Source organism: Zalophus californianus, chromosome 1 (genome assembly GCF_009762305.2).
Source record: "Zalophus californianus isolate mZalCal1 chromosome 1, mZalCal1.pri.v2, whole genome shotgun sequence".
Lineage (NCBI taxonomy): Eukaryota > Metazoa > Chordata > Mammalia > Carnivora > Otariidae > Zalophus > Zalophus californianus.
In genome coordinates this window covers 700,805-716,817 of record NC_045595.1, presented here as the reverse complement: position 1 = coordinate 716,817, position 16,013 = coordinate 700,805, and the positions used below count along the sequence as shown (strand labels likewise).

Sequence of the window (16,013 nt, the reverse complement as noted above, 5' to 3'; positions counted from 1 at the left end):
TGTAAGCAGGCCGCCCTGTGCCCACACCCTGCAGGACTTCCGGCCTCGGGTACCGGGGAAGTGGCTGGCCCCTCCCTCCCCTGCTGGGGCAACTTCCTGCCCACCCTCACCTCAAGCCGGGGAGGGAACGTGGGAACTGTTCTGGGATGCAACCCCCACCCACTTTCCAGCTCCCACTACCTGAGATGGTGGGAGAAGCCAGCACCTCACAGGGCCACCTGATCACCCCAAGCCCCCTCCTCAGAGGAAAGACCCACCCACCGTGCCACTTCCAGGCATGTAAGACCACCCATCGTACCTGGGAGTCCCCTGTGATGGCCAAGACCCCCCCCCCCAGCTCCCACAAGTGGGCAGCACATTCACTCGTTTCATTTTCTGTTTATTACTTGAAATCACGGTGTTTGTATAGGTTTATCTTTCCCAATTTTGTTTTCATACAGGAAACTCAACGCAAGGTGCTGGGACCCCACAGCCCGAACCCTGAGGGTGGGTAATGCTTTCTTGGGGGAGCCCTGGTGAGGGCAGAGGGGGGCGGGCTGATTCCTGCCTGGGGCCTCCACCCTCAGACCCGCGGAGGCACAGGTGTTATTTAAAAATCGTTTAAAAAAAAACCAAAACAGAACACATTTAAATAGGTATCCAAGACAGTTCTTCAAAAACAAACCCACTCCTTTTTTCTTTTTTTTTTTTTTGGAAAATGAAAACAAAAAAACAAATCCTTGACCCCTACCCTCTGACCCCTCCCTACCCACCCCCCCACAAAAAAGTTTACAGAGCTACAATTAACACATGATGTTCACATCTGAAAACCATTAACTTTAAACACATAAGGGGGGGCGGTGTTCACCTACGACAGGATGAAGGGAGGAACAGGCAGGGGGTGGGGGTGTCTGGAGGACAGAAAGGTGGGGCAAGGACAAGACTGGGGGGCAGGGGGCAGGGCCCGATCATCTCCATTATCAGTAAAAAATAAGTGAATGAAAAAAACTCCACCCCCATTGAAATGGCCCCAGTAGAGGGCTTGTCCCTCTGCCCCAGGGCAATCTGGGGAATAAGGGCACTAGTGGGGAGGGTCCAATTTAGACCAGCAGCGAACCCCCCCCAAGGGGGTTAATGCTACACAGCGTCACCCCTACCGGGGGCTTCACAGCTCAGCACCCCCTCCCCTCCTGGCCGCCAGAGGGCCTCCAGACACAGCCCACAGGCCCAGATCCCTCCGGTCGGGCCAGGAAGGAGGGCTGGGGGTTATTTCCCCTGTCCCCCCAACCATTTCTCTCCCGAGTTTTCAAGAGACTCCCAACCACTATTGGCTCAGAAAATTAATAGTCTATAAATACCCCAAGCTCAGAACAAAAAGGGGGTGGGGCAGGAGGAAATGGCACAGTGCGTGGACACGAAGGCTGGCGGCTGTCTGTCCCCCTCCCTCTCTTTCCTACTCAGGAGAGGGCCCCACACCCCCACCTGAACCCCGAGGCAGGCTGGGGTCAGCCTACTGAAGCGCCCCCCCCCCTTTTTTTTCCTGGAAAAAGAGACCAAGAGAAAAAAGCACAGATGTGGAGGAGACCTGGCCGTGCGGGTGGCGCAGGCGGTCTCCGGTCGCTGTGGGGCCAGCCGGCCGCCCTGGAGGCCGGGGTGCAGCTGCAGCGGGGCTTCCCTCCTAGGCCCTGCCCGTCTGTAAAGTGCATCATGAGGCATCTACGTTTTTGACTTAAACCTGAAGGGGTGGGGGCGGCTTCCTCGTCTCGTCCCACTCTCAACCATCTGGAGTGACTGCTACATATCTGGAGCTTGGGAAGTGGGCGGGGAAGGACCCAGCTCAGGCCGAGGATGGGAGCCGGCGACGGGAGGAAGAGGCGGGGAGGTGTGAGCTGAACCAAGGAGGCAGGAACCGAGTCCATGGAGAGTTCGGAAAACCATGGTAAGAATGGAAATTAAAAAAACAAAAAACAAAAAACCAACAAAACGAAAAAAAAAAAAAACCAGAAGGAAGCTGGCGGGGAGGGAGGGGCCCCCCGCTGCCCTGACCGCCTGCTCTCCCGCGCGCAGGCCATGCTGGGGGACTCCCGGCCCAGGGTGGTCAGGTGAGGGACGCGGTTCCTAGGCCACCACAAACTCTGACTTAATGTCAGGATTGACTTCCGGCTTCCAAACGGAGTCCTCGAAGTCGAGGCCCAAGCCGGAGGCCTCGCTGGGACCACCACCTCCCCCGCCGCTGGTGGTGTCGCTGCGGCCGGCCTTGCGGCTTGGCGGCCAGTGGTAGGGGCCGCGGGCGTCGCGCCGGGCCTTCCTGCGGAGCCGCTTCTGCTGGAGAAGCAGCTGCAGACGCTCCACCTTGCAGCGCGTGGCCCGGTTTTCCGTCTGCCGCAGCCGGTCCCCTGCAGGGAGGCAGTGATTGTGACCCCTGAGCCCCTCGGGGCAGAGGCCAGACCCCCCCCCCTCCGGCCTGGGTGTAAGGCACAACCCAGCCTTCCTGGGCGCAGTGCACCAGAGAGGGAGCCTTGCTCTAGAGTCCACTGGGTCTGTGGTGGAGCCCGGGGCGCAGTGAAGTTCCTGGGACTCGAGGTGTCCCTGACCTGTCCCTGTGCCGACTAGGCCGGGTCCAGGACAGGCGCTGAGCACACCGCCAACACGCCTCTCAGGTGCTACATGGGCCCTCGGGCCGGTGCCTTGGTTTCCCCTTCGTGACCTGGGCTGCAGACCAGCCAGATGCAACAGGGGCACTATTTGGCAGACTTGGGATTTACTGGGGGAAACCTGGTCTCTGGGGGACGCAAGCTACCCGGAGCAGCTCTGGCCCCCTCCTTCATCAGACTCGGCCATTCACAGAGGCTCCACCTGCCATCTGGACAAGGTGCTGGGGGGTGGGGGGGGTGCGGCAAGAAGGAAGTACCCCCCTCAGGAGAGGACAAGGACACTTTGTGCCCCCAGCACACATGCTCCCTTCTCTCGGCTCCCGTGCAGAGCAGGGCGAGAAGCAGCTGCTGGCCCCCCCAGCCCCCCGGGGGTCAGCTGCTCTGAGCAGCGCACAGAGGGGCCTTGAACAGCCCAGGGACGGGTGGGGCGGCTGGACACTCACCCAGCGGCTTGCACATGCGGGCCTGGCTCAGGGAGGCCGGGGCTGCGGCCGCCAGCTTCTCACAGGAGGTAGTTTTGGGGGTGAGGTCCGGGGCGGGAGACGTGGGTGTGCACTGGGCATGGCAGCGCAGCTGGGTCAGGGACGGGGGCATGCCCTGGTAGTGCCGCGTGGCACTCAGAAGGTCATTGAGGATCTGTAGGATGGTGCCGATGTCACGCCGCGGCCGCCCGCTGCTGTCCTGGCAGTTGGGGTGCAGTGTGCCTGCAGGAGGCAGGGGAGTCGCTGCTGAGTGCTCCCGTGACCGACACGTGGCCTCCGGGGCACACTCGTAGATAGGTGGGACCCCGGGGCGAGAGTGAGACACACAGGGTCTTGCACCCCCACACGGGAGCCCACAGCCTCCTGCGTGGTCATACACGTGCCAGGAGACCCTGGGGTGGGGGTATGAGTGAGAACGTACCCCACCCCCAGCCGGTGATCCCTGGGGGGAGCGGGGGGTGGCACAAGGGTCCTGTGACACCTACCAGAGAAGGTCCCTGAGAAGACCCCCGGGGCATGGTTCACGAAGCTCTCAATGACGGCACCGGGTTTGCGGGAGCGGGAGGTAGGGCTCCCCGCGGGGGTGGGAGTGGGGCTGGTACCAGCACTGGCAGGGGTCGAACAGTCCATCTGCTGGTCGGAGAAAGGAAGGCATGTAAGCTGTGGGGTGCAAGGAGAGTCCCTGGAGTCCAGAGTCTGGCGGTGGCCTTTCGTACAAAGCACACATCTGGGACTCTGAGCCCCTCCCCTCCCCAAGTCTGGGACAGCCCGCCTTCCCAACCCCAAGAACAAGCCTTCCCTAGACTCACCTCAGAGCAAGCGGCAGAAGCTGAGTGGGATCGGAAAGAGCCGGCGGTGACAGGTGAGGGGGACGCAGAGGCAGGGCTGCTGGACATCGGGGGGACTCGGGCAGCACTGGACACAGGCCGGCAGGGAGAGGACACGGGGGTGGTCATGCTGGGGTCGCCCCGGGCTGCGGCGGCCGCGGCAGCGGCGGCAGCCAGCACGTGGCGGTGTTGTAGTGGGGCGTGCTGGGCAGCAAGCTGCAGCTGGACGAACATCATGTGGTCACCCACGCGCAGCGCCAGGGTCAGCGGCGAGCGGCCGGACAAGAAGTCACTGACCTGTAGAGAGGGGCCCCGTCAGCGCCAGGGCCCCAGCCTGCTGCGCGCCCCCAGCCCGGCCCAGCCCCGGCCCCCCCGCGCTGTGTGACCTGGGGCCTCTCGCCGCCCCTCTCTGGGCTCTGGGGTCCCTGTCGGTGCCACGGATGCTTAAATAAAATGAATCGGTATTTCCGGAAGACGCCTCCGCCAGCCCGGCCCGGCCCGGGCGCCACTGGGGGCTGTGGGGGACAGAGGCGGGTCAGATGGGGGGGCCTGGCCCTCCCTGGCCAGCTTGGTTCTTTCAAGGGGAAACTGAGGCCAGAGGGGGCAAGGCCCAGTCAGCAGTCACTGCCCTCGAATAACCCCACCCTCCCAGCCCCCAATTCTCTGCCTGTGAATATGGGAGGAGAGCCAATCTCAGACCCCCTCCCAGTTAAGCCACCCAGGCAGCAAGTGGGCGGGAATTCCTGGACAAATTCTTCTTCCTAACCTTTGCTTTCTCAAGATAAATATTTATCTGTCCTGGGTGGGGCTGAGACTGAGGGGGAGGCTTCACTGCTGCAGGAGGGGGCCCTGATGGTTCTCTGAGGCCTGGGTCCTGTGAGACCTCCACGTAGCCCGAACGCAAACCCCCAAGTCTGGTGGGTGGTGGTGGCGGCGGGGGCGGGGGGTGCATCTGAGCTCAGTCTGCACTGGGCTCCTCCTCTGGAGCCTAGCCAGTGCTGAGCTTTCCCCAGGGGCCAGGATGGTGGTGGTGGTGGGGGGGGAGGTTTCTGAGAAGTGACATAGGCCGGGATGACTCAGAACCACCGCCTCCCAGCCCTCCGCTGGCAGCGGCTGGCGTAACCTTCTCTGCTTGGGGGCCGTGGGGAGGAGGCGAGGGAGGCGGGCAGTGTGCAGCCCCCACCCTGAAGCCTGGTCTGCATGGCACCCCCCCCCCCGGCCCCAGAGACTCCCCTTGCAGGAAGGGCCTGGGCTGGCTTCCCAAGAGCAACTGGGGAGTCCCCCCAACCCCTCCACCCTGCAACTTCCTCCCTGGAGAGGGCGAATAGGGGGGCATGACTCGGTGCCAGGCGGGGAAACAGCCCTGGGAGCCCAGTCACTCCGCCCAGTGCCCCCCCTCCCTCCTGACGCAGGCACCCTGGGGCGGATGTGAACCGAAGACACCCCTGGTCCCCCTGCCAACCGCAGGCCCCCCATGAGCAGAGAGCTCAGTTCACATCTTCACCAGGAAATCCAGTGCGGCCCCCCACCTAGCTCCCGGGACCCCAGCTCTGCCTTCAGCCCACCGGCCCTCCCGATGGCAGACCACCCAGCGCCAGTGCCCCTCTTCCTCCTTGCTAGCTAGCTGGCGAGGACAGGATGCTACATGTCGGGGAGGGGGCGAGGGCCTCAGGGCAGGAGGAAGGGAAGCCGCTGAGCAGGTTTCCTGCGGCCAGCCCAGCCCAGCCCACCCCCTAACCGGGGCGGGCAGCAGCCTGCTTCCCCCACCCTGGCAGCGGGCGGATAGCTGAGGCCTGTGTCACCCTCCTGGGAGGAGGGCCCCGCCGCCAGAAAAATGAGGAAAGGAGGAGGTAAAAAAAAAAAAAAAAAAAAAAAAAAAAGCTGCAACAAAACCGGGAACCCGGCTGTGGGCCAGTCCCTGCCTCCCTCCTCAGCTCCTGGCCAGTTGCTAAATATTTTCCTAACATCCTGTCTAGGCTATGGCCCTGGGGCTGGGTGCCCCCCTCCCCCTTTTGGGTCAGAGAACAAAGGCCAAAGGGAGAAGGGGGAGGGGTGACTCCCCACCCCTTACAATGGGGTCAAAGAAGGCGGAAGGAGTGTCACCTAGGCTGGCCCCTCCAGCCCCCCCCAACCCACCCACAGAAATTTGGGGAAAAAAAAAAAAAGAAAAAAGGTCGCCCTGGGGAAACCGCAGTGGTTGTAGGGGGGGTGCTCCTCAATATGGGGCTGGGGACCCAGGCCCTGGTGTGGGAGCGGTGTGGGAGCGTGGGCCAAGGTCACCCCCTCAGGCAGGCTTGTGGAAGCCCAGCCCCCTCCCCCAAGGCAGCCACCGTGGGAGAGAAGGCCCTCAAGGTCAGGTGGTGAGTGTGAGGGGGGAGGAGGAAGAGGAAGCTGGGTGACCAGGCCAAACTGGCAGGAAGGCTGGGTGGCGCGTACCCTCCCTCCCCGAGGGTCTCCTGGGAGCACAAACACCACCCCCCAGGCCCTCCCCCTGGTCTGGGAGGGACCGGCGCGGGTCTTACCTGCGTCTCGGTCAGGCTTTCCAGGGCCTGCATCACAGACTGTTCTGGCCTTGAGGCCTGGGACTGAAACAGAGAAGCCGCTCTGAGCGTGCGCTCTGGTCCGAGGGCCCAGGCGCCAGGGCAGGGGAGCTGCTTGCCGACCGGGACTGCCCTGGCAGGGTGTGTGCTGGGAACCACGTTCTCAGGGGAAGGGGCTGCCCGCCTGTGCCAGAGCCTCTGGGGCACTCTGCCCCAGCCATTTACCATGAGGCCCGCCTCCACGGTGGGCACCAGCGTCAGCTTGCTGCCGTCCCCCACGCCGAACTCCTGCAGCTTCCCCGAACTGAGCCGGCTAGGAGGAGGAAGGAAGAGGGTGAGGCCAAGGAGACAAGGCAGCGACCCAGGGTAGAGCTGTATTCCTGGGGGAGACGCGGGAGCCCTACCCACCCCTCTCCCTGCCTGGCCTTCAGAGCAGAAAGGTGGTGTGGGGGGGGGAGGGGAGCGGGGAGTGTCAAACATCTGGCCCAGAGGGCCCCCATGCAAGTGGCTCAAACCTCCTTCCCAGAAGCCCCAACTCTGCACCGGGGCACCACCTCTGCACCTCAACAAAGCACTTTTTCATCACCCGGGCGCCACTGAACCCTTGCCGTCCTCTGCCACCCTTCCCTCACCCCAGGGCCGGCCTCTGCCTGTAATTCACCAACTCCGGCCCGGCGCTCCTCTTTGTGGGAGCCACAGGGCTTAGCCTTTAGGGTCTTTTGCGGGGCCAGGCTCCCCCTCCTCCCTCCCCCCTCCCTCTCTGGCGCAGGCCGCCGCGGCTCAGACAAAGGAGACCCTCCCCCAACCGCCCCTCCCCCACGGGGGCCCCTCCGCTGGGGATGGACACTGCGTGTCCCTGGAGGCCCGCGGGGGGAGTGCTCCCGGGCCTGGAGGCGATTTAAATACTAGGGAGGAGGGGGAGACTGCGGGAGTGTTCGGTGGTTAGAACAAAGGGGGGTAGAAAAACGCAAGTAGGGGAAGAAAACAGCCAGACGTAGAGGGGGGGCACCGAGCAGATGCGGAAGCCAGCGGGAAATAAGGCAGAGAAGGAGGCGGCCGCGCCCCCCACCCCCGCTGCCGGGACCCCCACAACTGACCCGGACTCCTGCCTTCCCAAGAGGGGAGGGGGCGGCCCTCGCAGCAGCCTTTGTGCGGCGACCCCGGGCGGGGGAGGGGGCCGAGGCAGGCAAGGCCGAGCAGAGGGCGCCCGAGAGCGCGCGGCGCGCCCCCGCCCCCCGTCTGGCCGCCCCCTTCCTTCCCCGTGCGGCGCGCTCTTTGTTCCCGCCCGGGGGCCTGGGCCCGAGGGGGCGGCGGGTCCGGGGGCGGCGCGCGGTACCTACGTGTCTTTGTGGAGCAGCGCCAGGCGCTCCTTGGGCACTTTGAGCCGCTGGGACAGCCGCTTGCGCAGCCCCTCCACCGTTTCGTCCGGGGGCACCGACAGCTCATAGCGGGTGCCCGTCGTGCTGTGGATGGCCAGACTCATGGGCGCCGCCTCGGCCGCCGGGCCTAGGTCGCAGGCGCCGCCGGGGGCCCCGCGCCGGCAGCTCCGGGCGCCGCCGGGCTGCGACTCCATCCCCGGCCGGCGCTGGAGGGCTGGGGTCCGCGGGGCGCCGCCAATCCTCGCCGCGCCTCCGGGCAGTGCGGGGGGGGGGCTCCCCGAGCCGGGGGTCTTCGGGGTTCCTAGGGGAAGCGCACGTCCCCTTCGAGAAAGTCCCAGGAGCCGAAGGTGAATCAAGAATCAAAAATCCGAGCGGCGCTCCGGGGTCGCGTTGGCTCGTCGGGGCGCCTTCCGGGGGTGGGGACTGCACTCGCGGCTCCTTTCAAGGACGCTGGGCGTGGGGGAGGGTCCGGAGGAGGGGGCGCCGCTTAGGCGGTCGCGCTCGGTACCGTCCGCCGCTCGGGCCGCGCTTCCCCGCGCGTCCCCTCCCTTAGCAACAGCCGTCCCCGCCGCCGCCGCCGCCGCCGCCGCCGCCGCCGCTTGAAAGATCTGGGGGTGAAAGTAACAAGAAAAAAAAGTTATAATGTATCAACGTTCCAAGGGGCGGGGCTGCCGCCCCCTCCCATTCACTACTTACTCCGCCGGCCCAGCGTCGGCCAATCGCCGCGCGCCGAACGCTCAGTCGGCCGCGCGGGCGGGCCAATGGGAAGCGCCGCGGCGTTGCCCCACGTGGCCGCGCGGGCCCGCCCCTCGCCCCGCCCCCGGCCCGGCGGCCAAGGGGAGCTCGGCGGGGGCGGGGCTGGCGCCGCTCTGGCCCGCCCCCGCGCTCCACCCGCCCGCGCCGGGGGCCATTCATACGGCCCGCAACAAAGGGCAGGCGGCCCGAGAGGGATCTGGGTGGGGAGGGGGCGGCGCGGGGGTCCCGGTCCCGGGGGGCGCGGCGTGGGGGCGGGCACTGTCCCAGCGCCAGGAGGGGCAGGAAGCCGGGGGACCTCCCCCAGCGTCTGTCCGGGAAGCCGCCGCGAGCGGAAGCGGGAGGCGATCCTCGCGCTTCGTGGTCGGGCGGCTCTCAGGAGGTTCGGCCGGCGGGCGTCCCCGACCCGTGGGGCGTGAGGTCCGGCGAGGAGTGGGGCTGCGGGCGGGGCCTGCACCCCGGTGACGTGGGCCGGTGCCGGGAGGGCCCCTCCCGCGCCGGTACCACCTTGCGTCCCATCCCTGTCCCGCGGGCCGGGCCCGCTTCCCGAGTCTCGCCCGCCCGAGCCGTGACGTGACGCGGCGTCCCCGGCTGCGCCCGCGCGCGCCGCTTGGGGCTGCGGTGAGTCAGCAGCGCCGGCGCGCCCCCTGCCGGCCCTGCCCGGGAGCGCTGCCTGAAGTCCTGGGGAGGGGGCGAACGAAGAAGCTGCCCCGGGGCCGGGGAGAGGCCTACGGGACCGCTGGCGAGGTGGGAACCTCTGCTAGGGGTCTGAAGCCTCCAAGGCGGGAGGCTGGGGCCGCACAACTGAAGAAACTGAGGCTGAACAGCAACTTGCTCAAGGTCACTCGCGGGGTAGGAAGAGTGCCCGGGAGGCGGGGCGGGGGCTGAGGTCTTGACGGGGCGGTGCTGCTTGCGCCGAGCCCCTCCCATCCCACGACCCGAGGGGCTTACCAGGGCTGGAGACACCTCGAACCCTGCCTGCCCCCAAAACAAAGAAAAGTGGGGCACCCGTAAGAGCCTAGAGTGGGGACCCTCCTACTCATCCCGCGAGATCCCACCCGCACTCACCGGACGCGGCCAGTTCGAGGTCTCAACAGTCCTGAGTGTACCCAGGTCCGGGGACAGCGCGCAGTGGCGGGGCAGGTCTGGGGCCGAGCGGGCGGCCCCCAAGCCTTTATCCGCACCGCCTTCCCTCGGGGTGGAGTTTGGGCGGGCAGGGGGCGGAGGGCCGGGCGGCCGGTGACGCAGGCGGGCCCCCGCCCCTGCCTGCAGGCCAGGGCCCTGGGGCGCCTTGGGATCTGGGCCACCCACCCCTTAAGCCTCGCCTCGTATATTGGGGGTCGCTGCTGAACCCAGGGTCACAAACGGCTTCACTGATGGGCCGGATCCCCAGGACGGGGTTTCGGGTGCACAGGTTGGCTCCCGCCCCACCCCCCTCCCTGCCGCTCTAGGGCCCGGTGCTTCCGCCTGGGGGCGCCCGCGTGGGGGTGTACAAGGGAGGGGGGTGCCTGAGTCAGCGGCCACGGTCCAGGAAAACAGGCTGGAGTCACCTGCCTGTTGTGGGGGTGCCCCAGCCAGCTGCCCCGGCAGCCTGGCCTCCTGCATCTCTTAACGGTGACCTCAGAAGGCATTTATGGAGCGATTAACCTGCGCCAGGCCAGCCTGGTGCAGCCAGCCACCACCCGCCGCGCTGTGACCTTTCGGAGCCTGTTTCTGCGGCGGTCCATGGCTGCAGTGGCTCACTCTGGGGCCTCGAGGGTGGGCAGATCACCCTACCCATTTCACAGACCAGGTAACTGACACCCCACAGCAGCAGGTGAAAATGCGGCAGGTCCCGTTTCTCCCAGCGTGTTGCTCTGGGTCGGGAACTTTTTGAGGATGACCGATTGGTGTGGGGCCTTCTCAGTCCTCCTGCTCCGTCTGCCCAAAGGAGGGGACCCCAGGACCTGTTCGCCTGCCCCTTGTCCATTTATCTGGTGTCTCACTTTATCTGGTCTGACCACCTCCACCTCCACCCTAGTAGTGGGCACCCCTCCCAGGGCTGTGTTCCTTTCCAGGCCCCCATCCTGCCCCCATCCTGCTCCTGCAGCCTCTGACCCGCCCCCTCCCACGCTCACCATCACCCACACCCAGAAGCTCCCAGCCCCACAGGATCAGGAAACCTTTGGGAGGGGGTCGCTGGGGGCTGGGATTGAGGGATGGATTTGGCTGGACAGAGGACAGTGATCCAGAAAGTGAGCCAGCCAGTGCAAAGCTCAGGCTTGAGGGGGTGCTGTGTGTACCCCCCCACCAGGGGGAGCCTGGAGACTAGGTTGTGGGGCCACTGCTCAGGGCCTTGGAGGGCCCTGCTGCCAGAGGGACGTGGGGGTGGCAGAGGGAGCTGTGCGCTCTGAAGCCGGAGCATCTCCATGCTGGAGGAGCTCCAGATGGAGCAGGTGGTGCTGGGTCAGGGATTTGTAGCCAGGGTAGCCAGGGCTGCGTGATCTCAGGTGGGTCTGAGACCTTGCCCTTCAGGTTACCAGCAGAGCAGCTGGTCCTCCCAGAACAGGGGCCCCGAGCGTCCATGCACATTTAGGGATAGGACAGTGCTCTCAGGAAAGGACCGTAGCCCCAGCCTGGCTCTGCAGGTCCAACTGAAGAAACACACTAAGTCAATCCACTTCCTACTTTTTTCCTTGCTTATCCCATGCTCTAGTCAGTCCCTGGGTGTGAGAACACATGCAGTCCGAGGGGACCCCCTTCCTCAGGATCAAACCTTTATGCGAGCCTGCCTTCAAAGAAAGGGTTGCAACCTCCGGTTCCTGGTCGTATGACCCACTCCACCCTGGATGCTTCCACCCCAGGACAAGGCCTCGGCCAACACAGGCTGTTGCTGCAGGCCTGTATCAGGTGTGGGCATCCCTAAGGCTCCACGGCTCACACTTCCCCCAGGAGGCTTCTTTGTGCTGAGAATCCTTACCTACGTCCGGAGCTGTACCCCCAGCCAGAGGCTGACGTCTCTCTGGGAACAGGGGTACACCTAGAGGGACTGCTGGTGTGGGTGGTGCCGGTCCCGTAGCTTGGTTGAAAGTGTTACTGTCGTGGTTGTGTTCCCTCAACCACCACTTGAACCCCCTACCCTGTCCTCGGTCCAAGGCCTGACCAGGAACTCTAGGACCTAGGCTCCAAAACACCAAACAGGGAGGAATGGGCCTGCACCTGTGAGCCCATGGCTGTCAGCATTTTCTGGCCTGGGGGTTCCTGGGAAAGTGGCGGCCAGCTCCTTGGGCCTACCAGCCTGAGTAGGGGAACCCAGAGAGAAAGCCCGCATAGCTGTGAGCTGGTCTGGAGGCCCTGCAAGCACAGTTCCCGCCACACTGAGCGCCCGTGAAGCCATGGGACGGTCACTCGCATGGGACCGTGACACACGAGTACACAGCCCATCTGTGCTGACAACATGCCCAGGAAGGGCCTCCCTGTCACCTCCAGGCTGCCAGTGACACATGGGAAGGCCCAGACTCTCCTGCACACTCACCCCCCTGGAATCCCCTGCCACCCTGCTCAGGCCCAGGGCTAAGGAAGGGAGATGAGGAGACTCCTTCCCTCAAAGTCTCCTGCTGGCCACCTGCAGCAAGCTTCTGGGCCACCCCTGTGCTTGCAAAAGGGAAGAAATGGAGCAGCACAGAAGCTGCCCAGTGTCAGGGCTGCCCCCACCCAGCTGCCCCACCCCATCTGGGGCCAGCCCAGGGGCCTGGACAGCACAGAGGTGCCACCACCACCGGGGATGAGGCGCACGGCCAGCCAGGGCCACCCACAGGTCGGGTGAGCAGAGGGCTGGGCCTCTGTGGGAGCAGGCAGGACCCGCCTCTTCCCAGCGTGGCTGGGACGGGCCGGGGTGCCCACAGGGCAGACGGCACAGCCTGAAACCTGGCAGAGCCCCAGGAGGCTGTCCAGCAGCCCAGGCCTGGCCCAGGAGCTGGAACCACGCCCCTGCCGGGCCAGCAACTTGTGCCAATCCCCACCCTCTTGGGATGATGGCAAACAACCTGCCCCCCACCTACCCTGGTTTCACGGGCTATGCCCCCTGCACACCCCCACTCCCCAGTTTACTAGACCCCTGAGGACCCCTTGGGCCCCAGCTTCCAAACCGTGGAGGCTGAGGCTGTTATTTAATGCCTTATCCCACCGCAGGGAAATGCAGAGCTGGGACAAAGACCAGGCAAGGTCCTGAAGACACAGTCCCAGACAAGACACAAAACCAGCATACACGAGTCAGATCCCTGGTTTTTAATGGGGGGCTCAAGCTGGGGGCAAGCTGTCCCACAGAGGTAACTGGGAGCTGAAGTCTCCACGGCAGGGTCTACAGAGTCAGAGGGATGGCGGGTGGCACATCAGGTTGGGAGGGAGGGAGCTGGAACGTGGGAAGAGAGCCCAGGGTGGGGGGGTACACACAGCCCCCCTCAAAAAGCAGAGCAGGTCTCTGGGCTCACCCCCAGCCACCAGGCCTGCCAGCCCTGGCAAGAAGCCTGTTCCCTGGGTTTGATGGGGCGTGCTCTTGGCAGAAAACTAGAACCGTGCTGCCCCCTGGCGGCCTTCTCTGGCAAGACCAATCCCTCCACACGAAAATCCCTTTAGGCGGCTTGCTGACCTTCCTCCCCACCCCCCCACGGTCAGACTGGACCCGCGCGAACTGGTTCAGCCTGCCCGGGACATCCTCTGCCCAGTTCTGGGCCTCGGTTTCCCTGCTGGCAAGGACCACGCACTGCCTACTCGAGAGCTTTCACCAGGGCCTCGTTGGCCTCGATGCGGATTTGGATCTCAGCCCTGGAGGCCTCATCTGCTGCCCCTGACAGCTCCGACTGCGCCTTCTCCAAGTTCACCTTGGCTGCCTGCAGGAAGTGGGCAATGGGTGAGAGCCAAGCAGCGACCCAGCCTGGTGCCTGCCCCTCCACCAAACTCCAGTTCCCTTCCCTGAAGCCCATGAACTCTAGGACAACCCCAGCCTCCTAGGTACACCAGTCTCTCCTGGGACACTCACCCCCACATCCAGCATGTCCAGCGTCACAGCCTCTTCGGCCAGCAACTGGACTGAGGAATCAGCATTCACGGTGACAGAACCACTGCTCACTACAGAAAGAGAAAGACGTAAGACCTCCCCACCCAGTCGTAGGTGACACGATCGCCCCCAAACCAGAGAAGTGGCTCCACAGGTGACCCTAGGACCTAACATGGGAAACAGACAGCCGGAGAGAATGGAATACGCACAGGGGGCCCAGGAGCACCCACTGGGGGCCGGACACACAGAATAGAACCTTGTTTCTTCACCCACCAGTCCATCAGCTAAGCTCGGATCAGGGACGATCGGGGAGCTGAATCTGAATCCTGGCTGTCCCTCCGAGTTGTGCTGGGGAAGCACTTCTTGGGATCCAGGATCCTACACCTCCTCTTAATCGGCCCCTCCCGCAGAGAATTTGACTCGTCTCTCAGACACCTGTCCCCCACCCCGACCCTGCCTCCCTACAAGCTCCTTAACCCCAAGTTTGCCCTATGTACTGTTCTGTTATCCACTCTGTGACCTGAGACCGGGACCAGCCTGATGAAGTATGGGGCCCCTACCCAGCTCCATCCCACTGGACTCACCGAAGTATTTGGAGGTGGTGCCGTCCTCAGCATGGACAACAACCAGCCCTGGCCGCAGGACCTGCAGGGTGGGCACGTGGGCCGCAAGGATGCCAAAGGCTCCTGTCTGCGTGGGCACATCCACTTGCCGGACGTTGGCACCGTTGAAAAACACCTGCAAAAAACACACAGGGAATGCGTCACTGCAGCCCAGTGTTCCAGCGCTCGGGACTGGCTCCCCCGCAGGACAACGGTCAAAGGCGGGAGGGAACACGGATGCGGAACACAGAGGCGGTCACGCTGGGGCGGGGACTTCAGTTTCGGTCCCCCGCAGCATCTCAGTACCGGCATCTAGCGCAGAGCCCGTCCACACAGAAATGCTGTAAGAGCACAAAAGGCGCAGCGACCCAGGACAAGTGCCCGAGGCTCTGGGACCTGCGGGACGGGGCGGTCCAGTCCTTGGGCGTTGGGATTCCAGAGAAAGGTTATTGAACTCGGAAGACTTTATAGGGCTCGGATTCCAGACGCCAAGAAAGAGCGTAGGGCGCAGATCAAGAGTGTGGGGCAGCCACTCTGGGGTTGGGGGGCTCGGAACCCGGACCAAACGAGACGGAGGGGGCATGGGTCAGCGGTCCCAGATGCGGTTGTGGGCCTCGGGGCCCCGGAGGCTGGGGAGCCCGGATTCCGGACGACACCGGGGAGGAGCACAGAGCGCGGAACAAGTGGGGATCGACAACCCAAAGGCTGGGGTCTCCGACTGCGGACCACTACGGGTCCGGGCTGGAAATGTCGACCAAGGCGGGGTCCCGAGACAGACCGGCATCCGAACCTGCGTGGGCGAGGCGAAGGTGAAGGACATCTGTCCCGGGCCCGCAGCCGGGGCCGGAGCAGCGGCGGCCTCGGCGTAGGCGCGGGCCCGGCGTACGAGGGAACGCAGGCCGGGGCGGCGGAGGACTGCGACGGGTAGCATGGCGACGGCTGCGAGCGGACTCCGGCCGAACGCAGGCAGCTTGGAGGACGAGGAGGACGACGCCCGGGGACTTCTGGGAAAGAGTCCAGGCAAAGGCGCACGCGCGAACTACGACTCCCAACGAGCCGCGCAAGACATTGCAACGACGCATTGCGCCCCGCGCGCGGCATGCTGGGGGTTGTAGTTTCCTTCCAGTCCTACCTGCCAGCCGGATGGCAAGATGGGATGTGGGTCAATGCGGAGGACCAGAAGCCTCCGCGGAGCACGGGTCATTTGAATTCAAGGTTTTGGAGGCGCTCATCGGATGTCCATCAAGGGGAATACCAAGATTCCGGCTCTGGTTTGGGGCAGTGGGGACGTTTATCAAACATTCAATGTAACGAATACGCAAATCATATGGCATATTAGAAGTTAAAAAGTATTTAAAAAAGAAAAGAAAAGCAGACTTGGGAGCCAAGATGGGGTAGGCTGCGACTGTTAGAGATGCAGACGTGCCGGGAAGGACATCCTAGGCGGAGGGTCTATCGCGGATAAGCGCCCGGCGCGCTGCGAGCGCGGCGCGGCTCGGCTGCAATCCCCGAGCGCCGGCAGAGGGCACTCCGCGACCGGAGATGCATTCGCCGCGGCCCCGCCCAGCCCCTACCCCCGCGCACCGTTGACGCACGGACGCGTGCGCGGGCGGCCCGCGGCTCCGCTGACGTCATCTCGGCTCGCGCAGCCTCGCTTGCGCCGTTGACGTCACCACTCCGCCCCCGCGCTCACGCAGGTGGCGCCTCGGGCCAGACCCCCAGGCCCACATCTTGGTCTCCGGCAAAACGCGGAGTGTGGGTT

At 64.7% G+C, this 16,013-nt stretch overlaps 2 protein-coding genes across 6 annotated transcripts; both read right to left on the bottom strand.

Moving 5' to 3' along the window:
* Window positions 1-365: 365 nt before the first annotated feature.
* Window positions 366-8,469, bottom strand: MIDN (midnolin). Of its 5 annotated transcripts, none has more exons than XM_027586451.2 (8): window positions 7,823-8,469; window positions 6,708-6,795; window positions 6,465-6,527; window positions 4,329-4,457; window positions 3,925-4,239; window positions 3,601-3,775; window positions 3,077-3,337; window positions 366-2,375 (listed from the first exon to the last, which is right to left on the bottom strand). In XM_027586451.2, the coding sequence occupies exons 1-8, from the start codon at window positions 8,053-8,055 to the stop codon at window positions 2,098-2,100; spliced, it is 1,542 nt and encodes a 513-aa protein (XP_027442252.1). In that variant the 5' UTR covers window positions 8,056-8,469; the 3' UTR covers window positions 366-2,097. The 5 variants fall into 5 exon arrangements, with proteins under 5 accessions (XP_027442252.1, XP_027442253.1, XP_027442254.1 ...); XM_027586452.2 differs by having other exon boundaries at window positions 3,601-3,748; XM_027586453.2 differs by having other exon boundaries at window positions 3,601-3,745.
* Window positions 8,470-12,859: 4,390 nt separating this feature from the next.
* ATP5F1D (ATP synthase F1 subunit delta) lies at window positions 12,860-15,348 on the bottom strand. The gene is given in 5 exon segments (XM_027584594.1): window positions 12,860-13,482; window positions 13,632-13,720; window positions 14,234-14,387; window positions 15,042-15,264; window positions 15,266-15,348. Coding segments are annotated over 5 exon segments (657 nt in total). The 5' UTR covers window positions 15,334-15,348; the 3' UTR covers window positions 12,860-13,359.
* Between the last annotated feature and the right edge of the window lie 665 nt (window positions 15,349-16,013).